We start from the raw sequence: 15,863 nt of genomic DNA, 5'->3' as shown, positions 1-15,863 counted from the left end.
CTGTGACAGTAAGACTAAAACTCATATCTGATCTGTGTGCTCCAAAAGCAAAGGCCCTGTTATTGGAGCTATAGCCTATAGGAGATTATCCATAGCTCAGTGGTCCCCAACCTTTTCGTCTGGCAGGCGCCAGACGAAGGACCGTGGCGGCAGTGGAGCATTCGTCGAAATGCTGCTGAATTTCTGTGGCATTTCAGCGGCGACACCTCTCGATGACTTCACTTGTTGGCAGAAAGCGGCGTCATCAGGAGGCGTTGTCGCCGAAATACCGCAAAAATTCAGGGGCAATGCCTCTTGATGACGCTGCTTGTCAGTGGCAAGCGGCGTTATCAAGAGGCGGCATCGCCGAAATGCCACAGAAATTCGGCGGCATTTCGGCAGATGCTCCACCGCCGGCCAGGACGCGGGCGCATTTAGATGCCCTCGCGGGTGCCATGGCACCAGCAGGCACTGCGTTGGATACCCTTGCATTAGCTAGTAGCTGCATAGGGCTTATGATATGCAGTTCCAGTTCTGTCTTGTAGTCAGAGGTGATACACATTTACAGTAGCCTGCTCGGCATCATTTTGTCTGAGGGATGAAATTTGGAAGCAAATTACAGTGGGAGCTCTCACCATGACTTGAGCACTGTAGTGTGTCGAAAGTCCCTTGAAATCTGGCCCTGGCCAAACTGGCCATTTCTTTTGTTTTTATTGTCAGTGTAAATATAAAGCGATCACTGTTTGTAACGGTGAAGTAAACAAGTGAAACCTAAAGTGAAAAGGGCCTGGTTGCCCTTTACACGAAGGTCCTTAGAATTACACTTATAACCACACTAGCACTGCCTTTACACTGCCAAAGCGAAAAGAACAAAAATGCCAGAGTAGTGTCAAGGAACCTTAGTGTAAACCAGAATCAGGCCCAGAAAAGTTTACACAATCATGACTAAATAATCATGTGTGGTGATATTGTCTCAAAAATAATTATTCTGTGGTGTCCTGATAGTTCGCCCCTGAACAATTGTGCCTCCACATAAAGGTTCACATTCTGTTTTTTTTTTTAGGTTAATTTAATTCACCTTCATTTCTGAGACTCTTATTTCAGATTTTAACCAAGCAGATGGGAGTCAGAAAAAGCGAGCAGTTTAGCAAGCAGATGGGAGTCAGAAAAAGCGAATGTTTGCATCTGCAAAGTTCTGCATCTCAACTGCCACCCAATGGCAGCTGAGGGCATTTAGCTGCATGTGGCGGATGCTCAGGATAGAGAAGGATCAAGCCCTCTGAGTTTTCCTTCAAGTACTTTAATTAGCAACTGATTAATTGATTGATACTTGGATATAAAAGCATGGATTAAGAAGCAGCACTGGGACAGGCAAAGTCCAGAAGGTTTAATTTGTCACAGTGGATTGCACAGTCAGGCTGAATACGCTGCTTTTACTCTCTAAACTGGCAACTTCAATACAATACACACACTAACACACATAATCTTGCTTCTCAATTTCATGAACATAAGAACGGCCACACTGGGTCACACCAAAGGTCCATCTAGACCAGTATCCTGTCTTCCAACAGTGGCCAATGCCAGGTGCTCCAGAGGGAATGAACAGAACAGGTAACCAACAACTGATCCTTTCCCTGTCGCCCATTCCCACCTTCTGGCAAACAGAGGCTAGGGATACCATCCCTGCCCATCCTGGCTCATAGCCATTGATGGACCTATTCTCAATGAATTTATCTAGTTCTTTTTTGAACCCTGTTATAGTCTTGGCCTTCACAACATCCTCCACAAGTGGACTATGCGTTGTGTGGAAAAAATACTTCCTTTTGTTTGTTTTAAACCTGCTACCTATTAATTTCATTTGGTGGCTCCTAGTTCTTCTGTTACGAGAAGGAGTAAATAACACTTCCTTATTTACTTTCTCCACCCCAGTCATGATTTTACAGACCTCTATCATATCCCCCTTTAGCTGTCTCTTTTCCAAGCTGAAAAGTCCCAGTCTTATTAAGCTCTCCTCAGACAGCAGCCGTTCCATACCCCTAATAATTTTTGTTGCCCTTTTCTGAACCTTTTCCAAGTCAAATGCATCTTTTTTAAAATGGGGTGACTACCTCTGAACACAGTATTCAAGATGTGGGTGTACCATGGATTTATATAGAGGCAATATGATATTTTCTATCTTATTATCTATCCCTTTCTTAATGATTCCCAACATTCTGTTCACTTTTTTGACTGCCGCTGCACATTGAGTGGATGTTTTCTGAGAACTATCCACAATGACTCCAAGATCTCTTTCTTGAGTGGTAACAGCTAATTTAGATCCCATCATTTTAGATGTATAGTTGGGATTATGTTTTCCAAAGTGCATTACTTTACATTTATCAACATTTAATTTCATTTGCCATTTTGTTGCCCAGTCACCCAGTTTTGAGAGATCCTTTTGTAGCTCTTCGCAGTCTTAATTATCTTGAGTAGTTTTGTATCATCTGCAAGTTTTGCCACCTCACTGTTTACCCTTTTTTCCGGATCATTTATGAATAGGTTGAATAGGACTGGGCCCAGTACAGGTCCCTGTGGGACACCACTATTTACCTCCTCTTTGTTTCCTATCTTTTAACCAGTTACCAATCCATGAGAGAATCTTCCCTCTTATCCCATGACTGCTTACTTTGCTTAAGAGCCTTTGGTGAGGGACCTTGTCAAAGGCTTTCTGAAAATCTAAATACACTATATCCACTGGATCCCCCTTGTCCACATGCTTGTTGACTCCCTCAAAGAATTCTAGTAGATTGGTGAGGCATGATTTCCTTTTAAAAAAACTATGTTGACTATTCCCCAACAAATTATGTTCATCTATGTGTCTGAGAATTTTGTTCTTCACTATAGTTTCAACCAGTCTGCCCTATACTGAAGTCATGTTTACTGGCCTGTAATTGCTAGGGTCACTTCTGGAGCCCTTTTTAAAAATTGGCGTCACATTAGCTATCTTCCAGTCATTTGGTACAGAAGCTGATTTAAATAATAGGTTACAGATGACAGTTAGTAGTCCTGCAATTTCACATTTGAGTTCCTTCAGAATTCTTGGGTGAATACCATCTGGTCCTGGTGACTTATTACTGTTTAGTTTATCAATTTGTTCCAAAACCTCCTCTAATGACACCTCAATTTGGGACAGTTCCTCAGATTTGTTACCTAAAAAGAATGGCTCAGGTTCAGGAATCTCCCTCACATCCTCAGCTGTGAAGACCGATGTAAAGAATTCATTTAGTTTCTTCGCAATAGCCTTATCTTCCTTGAGTGCTCCTTTAGCATCTCAATCATCAGTGGCCCGACTGGTTGTTTAGCAGGCTTCCTGCTTCTCATGTACTTAAAAAAATTTTTGCTGTTACTTTTTTAGTCTTTGGCTAGCTGTTCTTCAAATTCTTTTTTGGCCTTCCTAATTATATTTTTACACTTCATTTGCCAGAGTTTACGCTCCTTTCTAGTTTCCTCACTGGGATTTAACTTCCACTTTTTAAAGGATGCCTTTTTTTGCCTCTCACTGCTTCTTTTAATTTGTTGTTTAGCCATGGTGGCTCTTTTTTGGTTCTCTTACTATGTTTTTTAATTTGGGGTATACATTTAAGTTGAACCTCTATTACGGTGTCTTTAAAAAGTTTCCATGCAGCTTGCAGGGATTTTACTTTTGGCGCTGTACCTTTTAATTTCTGTTTAACTAACCTCCTCATTTTTGTGTAGCTCCCTTTTCAGAAATTAAATGCTACAGTGTTGGGCCACTGTGATGTTTTCCCCACCACAGGGATGTTAAATTTAATGATATTGTGGTCACTATTACCAAGCAGTCCAGCTATGTTCACCTCTTGGATCTGATCCTGTGCTCCACTTAGGACTAAATCAAGAATTGCCTCTCCTCTTGTGGGTTACAGAACTAGGTGCTCCTAGAAGCAGTCATTTAAGATGTCAAGAAACTTTATCTCTGCATCTCTTCCTGAGGTGATATGTACCCAGTCAGTACGGGGATAGTTGAAATCCCGCATTATTATTGAGTTTTTTATTTTAATAGCCTCTCTAATCACCCTGAGTATTTCACAGACACTATCATCATACTGGTCAGGCAGTCTATAATATATCCCTATTGCTGTATTCTTATTATTCAAGCATGGAATTACTATCCATAGAGTTTGGTTCATTTAAGATTTTTACTTCATTTGATTCTATGCTTTCTTTCACATATAGTGCCACTCCTCCACCAGCACAACCTGTTCTATCCTTCTAATATATTTTGTTCCCTTGTATTACTGTGTTCCATGGATTATCCTCATTCCATCAAGTTTCTGTAATGCCTATTATATCAATATCCTCATTTAATACGAGGCACTCTAGTTCACCCATCTTATTATTTAGACTTCTGGCAACGGTATATAAGCACTTTAAAAACTTGTCACTTTTTAGTTGTCTGCCATAACATGAGGTAATTGAATGGACCTTTTTTTCTTTTGACTGTTTCTCATCAGATCTTACATGTATTTTATCATCTTCCTTCTTCTCCTCCTTATTAGGACATAGGGAATCTCCATTTATAGACCCTCCCCTAAGGAATGTCCGAACCACGTGCTCCTCTGCACCTGTCAGCTTTTCCCCAGCCCTTAGTTTAAAAATTGCTCTATGACCTTTTTAATTTTAAGTGCCAGGAATCTGGTTCCATTTTGGTTTAGGTGGAGCCCATCCTTCCTGTATAGGCTCCCCCTTTCCCACAAGTTTCCCCAGTTACTAATAAATCAAAACCCCTCCTCCCTACATCGTCTCATCCACATATTGAGACCCCACAGTTCTGCCGATCTAACTGGCCCCGCATGTGGAACTGGAAGCATTTCAGAGAATGCTACCATGGAGGTCCTGGACTTCAATCTCTTACCTAGCAGCCTAAATTTGGCCTCCAGGACCTCTCCCTTATCCTTCCCTTAGGGCAGGTAATCATGCATGCTGCATTGGGTGCAATAAACTGGGTAGCCCCACTCTGTTGCTGGACTTCTGCCTGCATTTTCTATTTACTCCTGAAGCTTGTTCCTTTGTTGTTTTGTTTTGTTTTTATCAGGGGGTGTTTTGGGCTTTAAATTTAAAGAATTTTAAGGAATGTTAAGTATCAGGGTAGCCATGTTAGTCTGGATCTGTAAAAGCAGCAAAGAGTCCTGTGGCACCTTATAGACTAACAGACGTATTGGAGCATGAGCTTTCGTGGGTGAATACCACAATAGCATCCGACGAAGTGGGTATTCACCCACGAAAGCTCATGCTCCAATACGTCTGTTAGTCTATAAGGTGCCACAGGACTCTTTGCTGCTTTTAAGGAATATTAAGTGTATGTAGACCCCACTTCCCCCATAAACTCCCTCACAAAACTCCCATGTTCACTAGCTCCTCTGGTTGCTTAGGTGCGGGCTTTTTAAAGCCCTGGTCTTCCTGACTAGCCCTGCCCCCTGGTTAAGGATTGATGGTGTAAGCATGCTGTAATGCTTGATTTATTCTTCCTATAAGGCTCTTTAAGGGGACATAGTTATGAAGGAAATAAAATCTATCTGAGAATTATTAAACATGTTTAGTTACTCTGGCTGAATTAGCATCTAGAAGGTTCTAAAATGCAGCATCTTTATAAAGCTAGCTCCCATATGCGCTGAGACTTAATTAATTACACAATAAATACATCTCAAAGTCATCTTGTTTAGCCAGATCTTTCACTCCTTTATTCAATCTGAACTCACACGGGGAGTAAGCAATAGGAATCAGACAGCTCTGATTATAATTTGGGTGGTATGAACCCTGCAGGGTTTGGCTTGTGGATGGGTTTGCCAAGTTAATCCTGTAGTTTGGGGTTGGAAGGGAACCAATCCCTATGATTTCCATGCATCATCTAGTTCACAGATATATTCTGTATAAAAACTTAGAATCATAGAATTGTAGTACCAGAAGGGACCTTGAGAGATCATCTAGTCCAGTCCCCTGCACTCATGGCGGGACTAAGTATTATCTAGACCATCCCTGACAGGTGTTTGTCCAACCTGCTCTTAAAAATAACCAATGATGGATATTCCACAACCTCCCTAGGCAATTTATAAACCAACCCTTGCTGCTACTTAATACCATTGCTTCTTGTCCTATCCTCTGAGGTTAAGGAGAACAATTTTTCTCCCGCCTCCTTGTAACAATCTTTTAGGTACTTGAAAACTGTTATCATGTCTCCTTTCTATCATCTCTTCTCCAAATTAATCAAACAATTTTTTCAATCTTCCCACATAGGTCATGTTTTCTAGACCTTTAATAATTTTTGTTGCTCTTCTCTGGACTTTCTCCAATTTGTCCACATCCTTCCTGAAATGTGGCACTCAAAACTGGACACAATACTCCAGTTGAGGCCTGATCAGCGCAGAATAGAGCAGAAGAATTATGTCTTGTGGCTTGCTTACAAGACTACTGCTAATACTCCTCCCAGAATGATGTTTGCTTTTTTTGCAATGGTGTTACACTTTTCACTCATATTTAGATTGTGATCCACTATGACCCCCAGATCCTCTTCTGCTGTACTCCTTCCTAGGCAGTCATTTCCCATTTTGTAAGTGTGCAACAAATTGTTCCTTCCTAAGCGAAGTATTTTGCATTTGTCCTTATTGCATTTTATCCTGTTTACTTCAGACCATTTCTCCTGTTTGTCCAGATCATTTTGAATGTTAATCCTATCTTCCAAAGCACTTGCAACCCTTCCCAGCTTGGCATTATCCGCAAACTTTATAAGTGCACTCTCTATGCCATTATCTAAAGCATTGATGAAGACACTGAACAGAACTGGACCTAGAACTGATCCCTGCCAGACCCCACTCTATATATCCTTCCAGCTTGACTGTGAATCACTGATAAGTACCTTCTGGGAATGGTTTTTTCCAGCCAGTTATGCACCCACTGTATAGTAACTTTCTCTGGGTTATATTTCCCTAGTTTGTTTATCAGAAGGTCATGCAAGACAGTATCAAAAGCCTTACTAAAGTCAAGATATACCATATCTACCAGTTCCCCCCTATCCACAAGGCTTGTTACCCTGTCAAAGAAAGCTATTAGGTTGGTTTGACACAATTTGTTCTTGATAGATCCATGGTGACTCTTTCTTATCACCTTCTTATCTTCTAGCTCTTTGCAAATTGTTTAATTATTTGCTCCATTATCTTTTCAAGTCTATGTTCACTTGTACAAACAAACAGGGACTGTTGATGAACGTTATGTACCTGACTTGCCCGTATGTTTACGTTCCCTTCTTTCAACAGCTTTAAGACCACCTCCATGTCTTCGTCACTGTCTGCTGATGCCAGTGGTGTGATCATCACTGCAGTGTATCCAGCTTTATTTTGATGGTCCACATCACAAACACCTAAAGATGAGAGGTGGGGGGGAAAAAGTCCTGAAAATCTACAGCTAGTGCAGAATTGAGTGACATAGCCAAAACACACTACACTAGTTACAGATGGATAACGGATACCTGTGAGGAAGTTTTGGGCATTTTATGGCCAGTTGCATCATCACAGGAATCTGCTCTTTTTAACATTTTTTTAAAAAACTGATCTCACATTAATATTGAGATCTGAAAGTGAGAGGCCTAGAAAGTTGAAGCTATAGCAAAGCCAGTGGTTGATGCTCACAACTTGAGATACTGATTTTTGCCCTGAGTTCAATGGCAATCACTTTCAGGTGCATGCAAGTCAGGCAAACAGTGCACTAAGGATCAGCTATGGAAACTATGTGGATCACAGAGAAAATGTTAAAAATTAGCTGGTCAGAAAAGAGGGAGGAAAGAAAGGAAGAATTTGAAGGAAAGAGAGAAGGAACCCAAAACAGTGGAGAAACTGAAAGTAGAGATAAAAGAGTAGTAAGAAAAACGCTGGAAGAGAAGAAATAATCAAGATGGGGTATTGCAGAGCAGTGAAACAAGTGAATTAGAAGGAGACAAGCTGAGTAAAGAAAGAACGTAATTGTAGCCATTATAGAAAATGTGACCACCAAAACAGAAGTGAGAGGAGTAAAAGAAAAGCAGAAAAAATAGAAAAGGAAAATACAGCAACTTGGAGATCAATCATTTTCCCAATGAAATTAATGGGAGCTTTTCTACTGTCTTCACTGAGAGCAGAAGTAGAGCCTGAGAAGATCCGTAGACAAGAAAAATGACTCTAGACTTGAAAAGGAGAGACCCACACTATCACGTGTGGAAGGGGAAAAAACAGAGTGTGGAGATGGGGGGAGGGAAAGTCAGTAGATAACATGGACAAGCAAACTGAGCAAAACAGAAATAAAAAAGAGAAGCAGAATATCAAATATGAAAAGATGTAAGTATTACTTGTAGAGATGGATGCAGTAGTTCTTATTCAGGCAGGAATGACCAATTGCTTGATCAGTGGCCTAACAGAGGAGTTGTGTTTTGAGGCAAGTCTGTGAGTAACTTAAGAACTGCTCCTGCTCCCAGTGAAAAAAATGGCTAAAATCCTATTGATTTCAATGGGAGTTAAGCACCTAATCACCTTTGAGGATCTGGGCCCAAATGACTTGAAGACTGAGTAAATTGGCTGTAAATACAGAGTCACTGGATGTTATGTATTTCTCCGAGCTACTTGGAATTTTGTTTCTAAGCATTTTTAAGTTGGGTTATGATCATCAAAGTTACTCTGAACAAAAGGGCACTCTGCCACTGCCATATTGCTTTGTATGGGTGACATTTGCCCCAGTGCAGAGGGCCAGTTCCAGACCTATGAACCACTCATTTAATTTCTCAGAATAGGGCTTAAGTAGTGCAGCAGAGGAGTGAATTTCACCCAGTGTGCATCCTAAATCTGATCTTCTTAGGTTGCTACTATAACCAAGTTTTACTAATGTCAGCATTACAGAGCTGATATAGCTATGGAACAACAAGCTGGATTCTGACCCTCTTTGCTTGCACAACCTCAGGAAACTTGCCAGTGATGAATCTAGATTGTTAGTGATGAAGTGCTGACCTGAAAGAACATGGCTTGCTTTTAATATGATGTTTTAGGCTGAACTTGCAAGCGCAAGCGTTGGAAAAATCTTCTTTTGATCTGTAAACTAAGCAGATTTGGGGTCTGATTTTGAGTTACACTGGCTCCTCCATATCACTTTGACATAGGGTGACCAGATGTCCCAATATTATGGGTTTTGTTTCATATAGGAACCTATTACCCACACCGTAGGACCTTATCATCCCCCTCACCAGTGATCCCGATATTTCACACTTGCTAACTGGTCATCCTACTTTGGCAGCCTGGGGTGTGAATACATTCAAGATAAATTTGTTTCAAAATGTGAATAAACATTCATAGTAAATATGTTTCAGTAGCTAATCAAAATACAGATGCAGTATGCAATTTGGACTATTCTAATTCTGACACTTTTATGCACTTGGCAAGTCTCTGTTCATTTTATACACAGAAAATAGGCTAATTCTATTAAGAAATGCATCGCTCCTACTGTTCCAGTGTGTGCTGTTATACTCTCAGCCTTCCTATTTACTGTGCCTAAACATTTAAATATTCCCCTTTGAGCTTAGTTGCCTTGGGGTATTTTCTAGAAGAGCAGAACAAACTTCTCTCAGTATTCTAGGGTTGCTTGGAAGTCTGTTAAACAATGGGTTTATAGATGTGTATGATAATATGCCATTTTCCTAACATTTAACAGATTGTTTTGCCAACCAAGAAAGGCAAAAAAGCTTCATTATTGTGTCTGAAAAGTGCCTGCATTTTATCTGATAAAATCTCAGCTGGAAGTTTAATTCTTTACAGTATGAGCTAAAAGTTCAATAGTTTAGAACACAGTTCTTGCTGCTGACCTAGAGGCCACTATTACAATCAAAGGGTCCGATCCTGCAAACATGAACTGTGGAGCACAATGCTTACTCCTGTGATTAGTCCCACTGAAGTAAGCACCAAGGGCCAAATATTTAAATGTATTCGGGTGCCTGAAGATGCAGATAGACACCCAGTGGGATTTTCAAGAGCACCTAGGCACTTAACTCCTGTTGAGGTCCCACTAGCTGTCTATCTGCGTCTTTGGGCATCTAAATATCTCTAAAAATCTAGGGGCCCAATCCAGCTCCTACTGAAGCCAATGGAAAGACTACCACTGACTCCAATGTTGCTGGATTAGCCACATGCTGGGTAGTAAATTTTCCAGGTTTGGGCCCTTAAATGGTGACCAGATTTTTAAATCTGAAACAGATATTAAACATGATTATATGAAATAATTGACAAGTACCAACCTTTCCCTCCCACCCCAGACAAAAACAACAACAAAGCCTTAGTTCCCACCTGTATCTAGTAGAAGCTTCACAATCAGAAAGTCAGAATGGGAAACACTGTAATGAAGAGCTGTATTCCCATTTCCATCCGCCAAGTTTATGATCATCTTCAGGAGCTGGGGATGAATTGCGTTGAGTTCTTTGAGATAAGCTGCAACAACCTCAGGGCTGGATGTTTTCCTGCTAGAGACTCCGAACCACTCTTGACAGACAGTGTTTAAGATGCGTCTCTAAAACACCAACATTTCACAGTCATTTTCAGGACTTTACTTTTTCAAAAAGTGATGATGCCAGTTCCCTTCACTATTACTCTACCCTAGGGTTGTTCCCTGGGTGGTGTTTTCACTTTGTGGCTGGTAAAGAAAACTTCACATTTATTGGTTTGTTTTAGCAAAGACAATACAAAAAAAATTTAAATAGAGGTAGTTTGTTAGTGGCTTTTTTAGTTTGTTTGTTTTTAATTGAAAAATGGCAACCCTAAGGGAACTAAAGTGACTAGTTCTATATATGAATACGTGGAAAAATTTTCTCATGGACAAGTTATCACTAGACTTTAATTCAAGCAGCATTCATATTTATTGATACATTAGTGGACACAAATCTGAGCTGATCTCCTATATCCTGTTTTATGGGCCAACTAGAATAACTGTGATTTTTTTTCAATGACGTCATCAATCTAACATCTATATTAAAACATTTTACCAACTTCTTTACCTATCTCCAATAATAAAATAATAATAATTTTTTTATCCTAAATACTCTATAAATCCAGGTCTAAACTGTAGCTTCTCTATTTGTCTCATGTAGGGGGAAGTGCATAACTCAACTAGCCCAGGCTGCCTGGGAAGAAAATTGTGATTCAGTCACAATCTGACTCCTCAATCCCACTGTCTCCAGGGTGGAATGTACTGTGCACCAGTTCTATACCTAGCACAGTGTGTTTGTCTCCCATCTGGTGCAGCTATGCTGTCCATCATGATTGTGGGGGGAGAGCTGTGTCAAGGTTCTGCACATTCCCCAACCCCTGCATGCCCACCACGGTGGGATGGGCTCTGCAGAGGCTGCTTCTCCCCAGTGCTGCTACTTGCAATGTGTTGGCATAGGGCAGCAAGGGGAAGCCATACTGACCTGTGCAGAACATAGAATGGGGCAAAGTACTGGCCTCAACGATGTGTGTAGAACAATCAAACAGCAGCTAGAGTAGGGAAGAAATTCTTTAGCGCTACATGTTTCTCCTCTAAGCGATTCAGCCTTTGTATGTACTCAGTGGTCTCCATTAGGCACGCTCCTGTAGAACTTTTCTCCGTTCCACTCTTAAAAATTACTAATAAGCAAAAGCTAATGAAGCATCGTTGTCTTTCTCCTGACCAGCCCACAATCAATTAGTCAATTTGCTGTGTCTCTCTGAGGCTCTCTTTACAGATTATGTCATCACATTTTTGCAAGGAATATGTGTGCCTTCTCACCCCACCCCCCGCCTGGAAATCTAGGGCCCTGCCTTTGCCCTTCCCTCAGTTTAGCTAGGAAAGAGGAGGAGATGCTGGGCAAAATTTTCCCCTTCTCCAGTGCTCTGCTTGTTAAAGTTAGTACCAGATTCTCTTGCATTGAGATCTGCTTAATGCAGCAGAATGTGTGTGTATTTGGGGGGGAATGCTGGAAGCCTGTTACAACTCCTGGTTCTATGCCCTGCCCTGCCCTGGCATAGGCTGGAGAAATCTAGTTCCCATATGTATTCTGGCAATGTTGAAGACTGCTTTGCTGCATGATCCAGGAAGGAGTTCTTGCATAGTTTTTGTTATTTTATTCCCCTTGCAGTCTAGAAGCAGGGAAAGATTATTTAAAGGGGGAAAGGAATTTTTATGTCAGTTTTAGTCTGGCCCAATTGAACAGAGGAAGCTTGGAAAGTTTTCTCCCTTTTTCTGTAGATGAATCTAAAACCAAACCTTGGGCTGGTTTTGACTTTCAAAACCAAAACTGGACAACAGAAGTTACCTTGACCCACCTCTCCTTATAAACCTGCCCATGGTTGCTACAATAATTCTGCAAAGCATTGTCTGGATGGTCTAAACTCTAGATGGTTACATGTAGCACAGACAGGGGGGTTGCATTTTAAATCCAACTGAAAAATGCCAGTACCAAATGTTTGTCGTTGGTGGTCCTTATTTCTGAAAGATGTTTGCTCAAGAACAGGCAGCCATCAAGAAAATCTTCTGAGGGTTTGCATCTAAAAAGGAAAACACTCTTATAAATCTATTGCAAGAGAGAACTAGTGCACCCGGAACTGGGAAGATAACTTGCAGGGTGCATCTTTAGCCCCAATGCTGCAAACAAACAATTATGCATATTGTTCCGTTAACTTTGATAGGATTGTGGGCATAAAGTTAAGCATATGCATAAGTGTTCATAGATTGTACATGTTACACAGGCAACCAAATGTCTTTTATATTTACAAATCACCACTTTAACAAAAATTTATGCAAAAGCAATTTTATTCCTGGATCTTCCAGGAAATCCACTATAGTAACAATTAAATGTCTGTTAGGACAAAATTAGAAGAAGAGAAACTTTGGATTCTGTACTAACCTGAAGAAAATATGTAGCTGTTTAAAGCCTGATCAAGTGCTCACATAAATCAATGGGAGTTTTTCCATTGACTTCAATTGACATTGCATCTGGCCCTAAACCAGTAGAACATGACAGGTTGTGATGATGCGTGGATAGCTCTAGCCCAAAACCCCTTATGAAACACAAAAAGCAGAGTATGGTACAGAAATTCCCATTGATACACTGATTGTCACAATATGAATATTCTAATGTCTAGGCATGTGGTTTGAAAATTGGCATATATGGCAAATGCGCTATTGTAACATGCTTTGTGCAGAAAAAAATATAAGGACTGAAAGCCCTGTTTTAGTAATTTTAGTTTGAGTTATTTCCCCATGAAAAGCACAGATCTCTCTAAAAAGTTTAATGAAATGAGAACTTAAGACAAAGCCATGGGTCCAGGATTATTATTCTACTGTATCTGCATCATTATGATAACCTAGCCACACAGGTACTGCATGACTCAGAATCAGTCATAAGAACATAAGAACGGCCGTACTGGGTCAGACCAAAGGTCCATCCAGCCCAGTATCCTGTCTATCAACAGTGGCCAATGCCAGGTGCCCCAGAGGGAGTGAACCTAACAGGTAATGATCAAGTGATCTCTCTCCTGCTCTCCATCACCACCCTCTGACAAACAGAGGCTAGCGACACCATTCCTTACCCATCCTGGCTAATAGCCATTAATAGACTTAACCTCCATGAATTTATCCAGTTCTCTTTTAAACCCACTTATATTGCTTCTTTCTCTCAAAACATATGAATACCTTTCCTGCTAACAAAGTGGCTGCAGTCTTCCACTGAAACTTGGAACCAAAAATTACAATTTGCCATTGTTCATTAGTCAACATCGCTAATATGTTGCATTAGCCTGTTTATCTGATTACCTGTCAGTCTTGGGTTGAATGCTAGCCATTGTTATTTCTTCCCGTTCCTGTGGCTCATTGTTTTCATGTCTAGTGCACTGGGACACTCCAGATGAGGCATGTTTGTTTTCACGGGCAGCTTTCACCTGTCTGTGCTCTAAAGTGTCACACTTCCTCTCCATCTCGCTGTCAGAATTTCCTTCCGATGAGCTGTCTTCACAGCTGGTGTCTTCACTTGATGTTGTTTCATAACTAATTGAGGACACCAGATATTATTCACTTTTCCTTCTCCCTCAGCAACTATAGGGCCTGTGCCAATACCCACTGAAGATACCCAATGACTCCAATGGGCCTTGGATGAGGCCCATAGTGACATGCATGTTTGATACAGTAAAAATATGTCAATAAAAGATTGGCGCCAAACCAAAACCCTAGATCCAGACCCCAACTTTGAGATTCAAACCTACAACACAGGAACTCTGGGTTTTAGTCTTCTTGTTTCCCAGGCCAACAGGAGTGCCATCAAAGCAATTTGCTGCTAAAATTAGAGATAGAGAATGTCACTCTATAGAGGATTCCCCCTGACTAATTTAAGAGCAGTGGTGTTAATATGTTATATGTATATGGTGCCTTTTACTCCAAAGGATCCCAAAATGTTTCACAGACTGAAGCTCAGATTCGTTGCTTATACTGAGTGCCACCTTTCTCCACAGGTAGTTCCATTGCTTTTTATGACTACTTGTGAAATAGGTACCACTCAGCATGAGCAAGGCTATCGAAATCTCAGCCACTGAACTGCAGTATCTTCTGGGGTAAACAACGGCACATGTAAGTACAGGGAGAGAAACCCAGGATCAATTTCACATGCATAAGTCCATGCCCATTGAGGGGAAAATATAAATCTTTCAGCATAAGTAAAAATCAGCTGAAGAAATGAGTCACTTCTATTGGCATTTTGTAACTGTTCCTTGGGTGATCCATTTTTTTAAATAATTATAATACTCAGCTATCACTCACACACAAAAAGGCATGTTTTTATGGGCAAGATGTGAATTAGAACTCCTTGGTTTGTACACATATTTTGTGGGTGCAACTTAACAAGCTATTTTTGAAAACTTGGCCCAGGATGACATTATTAATGTATGGGACACTTTTAATTATAGCATATTCCATTTGCAGTTCATTTGGACAAATTATCCCATTATTTCTACTGTTTGAAGCAAAAAATCTGAAGCAATGTTAAGAACCGTTGGTAGACTTCAGCACATATCTGAAAAGAACAACATTCTCTTCACTTATAAGGCTCATGAGATAACACTGCTTTTAGATAAGGATTCATAATGGTACACATTCACGTATCAAATATATAACTTCATGATTTAAATCTTTTAACAGCATGGCTTTTGATGATTGTCAGCTTAAGCAGCAACTTTCCCCTGTAACTGATCTTTAATTGATCCCAATTTGCACACAGGCAATTTGCATACAGGCAATTTGCATACAGGCAAATTTATATCTCTTCTAGAGCAAGCCCAAATGCAACCTACATTAATTTTATTCACTTAGAAAGGAGTGCTTACTTATACTTTCTTTTTAAGTGCTCCTGAAAGTTCCCAGAGTGTTGACACTGGAAACAGATGTCAATTAATCAGCAGGAGAGGGGGCAAAGGGGTAAGATTCCATCGTGCTGCCCAAACAATGTGCCTCAGACCTTGCCCAGAAAGACCATTTCTAGGGTAAAATGCCATTTTGTCTCAATTCAATCCTTGACCTCTCTGCTGAGACTCTCAACAAAGATGTTAATTCATACCAGCTTGAGAGGTATGGACTTTGGTCCACAAGAAATTCAGCTGAGTTCACGAATGCCTTACTCTTATGATGGTCATGGATTTTTCTCAGTGCAAATTAGATTAGATGTAATGGTGAAAAATTCCATATTGCAATTTCTATATATCTTATATACTTACGGGGCCCCCGCTAATGTAGTATCAGAATGCCTCAGGCTCTTTTAATGTACTTATCCTCACAACATCCCTGTGAGATAGGGAAGTACTATCCCCATTTTGCAGTTGCAG

The 15,863-nt window shown here is 40.5% G+C and overlaps 1 protein-coding gene across 1 annotated transcript in view; it reads right to left on the bottom strand.

Annotated features, from left to right (window-relative positions):
• Positions 1 to 15,863, bottom strand: part of KANK4 (KN motif and ankyrin repeat domains 4) — a 53,100-nt gene that overhangs the window by 7,930 nt on the left and 29,307 nt on the right. Inside the window, exons 5-8 of the mRNA XM_050961979.1 lie at positions 13,810 to 14,040; positions 12,455 to 12,542; positions 10,329 to 10,548; positions 7,248 to 7,390 (exon numbers count right to left, since the gene is read on the bottom strand). Coding sequence (XP_050817936.1) covers positions 7,248 to 7,390; positions 10,329 to 10,548; positions 12,455 to 12,542; positions 13,810 to 14,040 — 682 coding nt within the window. The remainder of the gene's footprint in view (positions 1 to 7,247; positions 7,391 to 10,328; positions 10,549 to 12,454; positions 12,543 to 13,809; positions 14,041 to 15,863) is intronic.

The sequence above is a fragment of the Gopherus flavomarginatus genome, chromosome 7 (genome assembly GCF_025201925.1).
Source record: "Gopherus flavomarginatus isolate rGopFla2 chromosome 7, rGopFla2.mat.asm, whole genome shotgun sequence".
Classification (NCBI taxonomy): Eukaryota; Metazoa; Chordata; order Testudines; family Testudinidae; genus Gopherus; species Gopherus flavomarginatus.
This window is presented reverse-complemented; position numbering and strand designations above follow the sequence as displayed.